This window comes from Alligator sinensis, unplaced genomic scaffold, assembly GCF_000455745.1.
Source record: "Alligator sinensis unplaced genomic scaffold, ASM45574v1 scaffold235_1, whole genome shotgun sequence".
In the NCBI taxonomy this organism is placed as follows: Eukaryota; Metazoa; Chordata; order Crocodylia; family Alligatoridae; genus Alligator; species Alligator sinensis.
In genome coordinates this window covers 693,219-697,775 of record NW_005842042.1, presented here as the reverse complement: position 1 = coordinate 697,775, position 4,557 = coordinate 693,219, and the positions used below count along the sequence as shown (strand labels likewise).

General features: G+C 50.6%; 1 protein-coding gene across 4 annotated transcripts in view; it reads right to left on the bottom strand.

Annotated features, from left to right (window-relative positions):
* PNPLA7 (patatin like phospholipase domain containing 7) overlaps window positions 1-4,557 on the bottom strand; it is a 269,446-nt gene that overhangs the window by 248,968 nt on the left and 15,921 nt on the right. For all 4 annotated transcript variants that reach the window (XM_014519499.2, XM_025203018.1, XM_014519500.2 and 1 more), the window contains one exon: window positions 4,304-4,391. In XM_014519499.2, the coding sequence (XP_014374985.1) occupies window positions 4,304-4,391 (88 nt within the window). The remainder of the gene's footprint in view (window positions 1-4,303; window positions 4,392-4,557) is intronic.

Here is a 4,557-nt window from a genome sequence, read left to right as displayed (position 1 = left end):
GCGACCCCCCCCCCCAAAACGTGCTCCTAGATGGTGAAGAATCCCAGACCCAGCTGGGCTGGGCTGGGGCCCAATCTCACTTCTGTGCCACAGCTGCACTGAGCCATGCCTGCCTGGCAGGCAGACAAACATGGCATTGGGCCCCAGCGTGGCCAGGTCTGGAAGTCTCTGTGGTCCAGGGGTGTGTGGGGGGTGCTTCTGCCACTGGGCGCAGCCCAGCAGAGACCTTGGGGGCCCATGCCCTCACCCCCCACCTGTGCTCCAGGTGCAGCAGGCAGCCCAGAGCAGCTTCCTCCCAGAGCATAGGTGGGGCGGGGCCCCACAAAATGGTTGGAGACCACTGATCTACAGCAAAGCCCGCTCCAACACAAAAAGGTACAGTATGGTTAGATCTTAAGGAAACCTGCCCCTAATCAGCTATGGCACAAGTACTGCTGCCTACTCCCAACTGCCTTATTTTCAAACAGCTGCAAGGCACAAGACTAAAAATTATCAACTAAGTGCTAAATTTACATTGCATAAGATGGTTAATAGCTTTGTTTGTCCAGTTCACATTTACCTACATGATCAATGTAATTAAAATGTTTACTCTTTGTTTTTAACACCTCAAAAAAACATTTGCAGTGATTCCTGGAATGCTTAAGTGCGCTCTGGTGGCTCTTTAGGAGAAATCAAAAAAGGATTGAGAGAGACTAGGAGCTATCAGTACTATTTGATACAGGAAGGGCAGAAGAGCAGTCATTTGCATGTTTTTTGAACTTCTCGCTTTGTTAGAAGCAGCCATCACTTGTGTAATAATAAAAGTCAAGCTATGATTTATTAAATGCATTAAAATATACACAGGAAAAGGAGGAAAGGAAATTGTACCGCAAAGTTCAAGAACGTTTTTCAGCCTGGAAAAGGAATGCTAGATCTGTCAAAATGTAGAATAGCTAACAAGGTAGCCAGCAGACAAATGCTGCAAGAAGAAACCATGAAAGCAAGCAACACTTCCACAGATAATCAGAGCCGTGAAGAACTGAAGCAAAAGGCTTTTCCAAGCTCTATTCTACCCTGTGGTGTCAATTGAGGAATATTCTCTACCTCTACAGCATGCATCCAAGTGCTTTGTCCAGGTAAGTGTTTTTTATTATAGCTCCATCTGCAATACCTAGGATCCTTCTATCTTAGAAAGGAACGACACCCTTATCAAGTTAATGCCTTTTGGATTTTATATTAGGGAGTATCAAAAGTTAATTTTAACCTACAATATGAAACATGACAGAAGACCAATGACTGCGGATGACACCAAGCTGGGTGGAGTAGTAAATATGCTGGAGGGTAGGGCCAGGATTCAGAGAGACCTAGACGAATTGGAGTACTGGACCAAAAGAAATCTCATGAAGTTCAGTAAGGACAAGTGCAAAGTCCTGCACTTAAGACAAAACAATCCCACGCACTGGTACAGGCTGGGGACTGACTGGTTAAGCAGTGGCTCTGTAGAAAAGGACCTGGGGGTTACAGCTGAAAATAAACTGAATAAGCCAAAAATGTGCCCTTGTTGCACAGAAGGCTAATGGCATGCTGGGCTGCATTAATAGGAACACTGCCAGCAGACTGAGGGAAGTGATTATTCCCCTCTGTTAGGCACTGGTGAGGCCACATCTGAAGTAGTGTCTCCAGCTTTGGGCCCTCCACTAAAGAAAGCATATGGACAAATTGGAGATAGTCCAGCTGAGGACAATGAAAATGGTTAGAGGACTGGGGCACATGACTTCTGAGGAGGGGCTGAGGGAACTGGGCTCATTTAATCTGGAGAAGAGAAAACAGAGGGGACTTAATAAGAACTTTCAACTATCTGGAGGATGGTGGCAAGGAAGATGGATCTAGGCTGTTCTCAGCAGTGGCAGATGACAGAACAAGGAGCAACAATCTCAAGTTACAGCAAAAGAAGTTTAGGTTAGATAGTAGGAAAAACTCTCTCACTAGGAAGATGGTGAAGCACTGGAACAAGCTACCCAAAGAGGCTGTAGTAAAAACTTCTAAGGATGGAGATAAAACACAGCTAGACAAAGCTGTAGCTGGGATGACATAGCTGGGGATGGCACTGCTTTGAGCAGGGGGTTGAACTAGATGACCTCTTGAGGTCCCTTCCAACCCTAATCTTCTATGATTCTAAATTGGACAGTTTGGACTTCAATATGAACCAGGAAAAGCAAGAGCCAGAAAATACATAATCCATGTTTTGACCGGTTAGTGGATCTGTTATCTGTCCTTCACAGTGCACTTCTTTCCCATTCAATCTCAGAGAGATTTCCCTATTATTCCGAGTTATTTATATACCAATATCGACACTGGAGGAGATTTCAATGTGCTAAAGAAACAAAACCCATCTATTTTTCAGTAGGTCTGTCAAATGATTAAAAAGCGCGACCATGATTAGTTGCGCGATTAGAAAAAATAGTCACAATTAACTGTGATTTTAATCACACAGCAAAACCCTCAAAATTATGAGCAGCAAAACTCAAAATCATGCAAAATTATGAAGCTACTTTATATGGCTGGGGGGTGGGTGTGGGGTGTGTGTTGTGTGTTGGGGGGAATTTGTGAAAGTGTGGGGGGCTGTGGGTGTGTGTATGGGGTTCGAAGCCCATGGAGGGGGGTTGCAAGGGGAGAGGGGACCCTGGCAGTCCCTGGCAGGATGCCCAATCTGACCAGGGTCGGCATGGAGCCGCCTCAGGCCCAGGGTGTGCTCCTGCCTGAGCACAGCCCCAGAGGCAGTGGGCTCACCCCACCCTCACCATAGCAACAGCAGTTGCAGGCAGCCCAGGCTGGGGGCAGCTACTTCAGCCCTGGCCTTAGCCCAGGCCCAAACTTCTCCGCTTACTTCCTCAGTGGGTCCCAGGTGGTCCTGACCCACCCCAAGCACAAGGATGCCAGACAGCCCCACTGTGGCCCAGCGCTGCCTTCCCCAAACCCCTGGCACTGCTAGCCCAGCTGCTCGGGGCCCTGGATGGGGATTGGGGTGCCCTTTCCTCCACACCCCCCTCCTGCTACAGCCATCTGGAACCTGCATCCTGCTGGGACCCACATGGAGCCACCACGGTGGGGCTGCCTGGCACCCTCAGGCCCCATGGCTCAGGCTCAGGGAAGGTCGGGATTGTCTGGGAGCTCCGGCATGAGCTGCCTCCAGGCTCCCTGGCCCGAGCCCCCAGCGAGTGGCAGCAGCGGTGGCCCCACACCCTGTGCCCCCACAGAGGCAGCCACTGCAGGTGGGCAGGGGCAAGATGCCCATGGAGCCACCTCCTGCAGCCCCCGGTCCATGCCACACTGCACACCCATCCCCAGCCCAGTGCCACTGAAGCCCGAGCCGCACCCAGTGCCACCACCACAGTGCTGGACAAAACCAGTGCTCTCCTCCCTGCGCAACCCAGGCTCCTGCCAGGACCTGCACAGAGCTGCTGGACCTGCTGAGTCCTGGTAGAAGCCCAGGCAGTGCAGAGAGAAGAGTGACAACTCTGCCCAGCTTGGTGGTAGCACTGGGGTTTGGAGTCTCAGGTAGCACTGGGCTGGGGCCAGGCATGTGGCATGGTGCAGGTCAGGGGCTGCAGGAGGTGGCTCCACAGGAATCCCAACCTTGCCTGCTGGCAGCGGCTACCTCTGTGGGGGCACAGGACCATTGCTGCCACTCCCCAGGACTGGGGATATGCAGGGACCTGTGGGCCTGGAAGCAGCTCATGCCAGAGCTCCCAGGCAGGCCCAACCCACCCTGAGCCTGAGCCGTGGTCCAAGAGTGCCAGGCAGCCCCACCACAGCTCACAACCACCTTCCCCAAGCCCCCAGTACTGCCAGCCCAGCTGCTCAAGGCCCTGGGTGGGGGTTGTGCATGGGTGCAAACCCCCTTCTCTCCCCTTCCTGCTGCAGCTGCCTGGAGCCTACACCCAGGCTGTTGTACAACTGTACTGCACTGCCACTACTGCCCTATGAAGCAGCAGTAATGGCAGCAGGGCAGGGCAGCCCAGGCACAAGCTCCAAAACCACATGCACGATTACTGGTTAAAAAAAAATTAACACATTCATTTGTTCTTGCGTTAATCATGCACGTTAACAGCAACCAATAGTCCTAATTTTTAGCTTTAGCACCTCACACTTTGACAGTCAGTACCACAGCCCCCATGTTTTTCAAAGGCTACTTTCCTGCATAAATTGGTACCTCCACACTACCTATATTAGGATCTCCCACGCTACATTATGGAAATATTACAGAAAGGAAACCATGGAGACAGCTATGCTTTAAAGCATCAGTAGTGAGTTGAGTACTTACTAGATTGCTTCACTTTTCTGTAAACAACAAACACGACAATCCCTATAAGGAACAATGCGACTGCAGCTCCAATCACTATTCCAGTCAGCTGTGGGAGAAGGTTATGAAAAAGAGTAATGTAAAGGTTTTTTAAAAATGTGGTTTGGCCTACAGCAGCTACAAGAATATTAAACAAAATATTTGAGGACTAGGTCAGAGCACATGGGTGACTGGTGCCTCCTGAGTCAGGGGGGACACTTGCTCCCCCCAGCAGC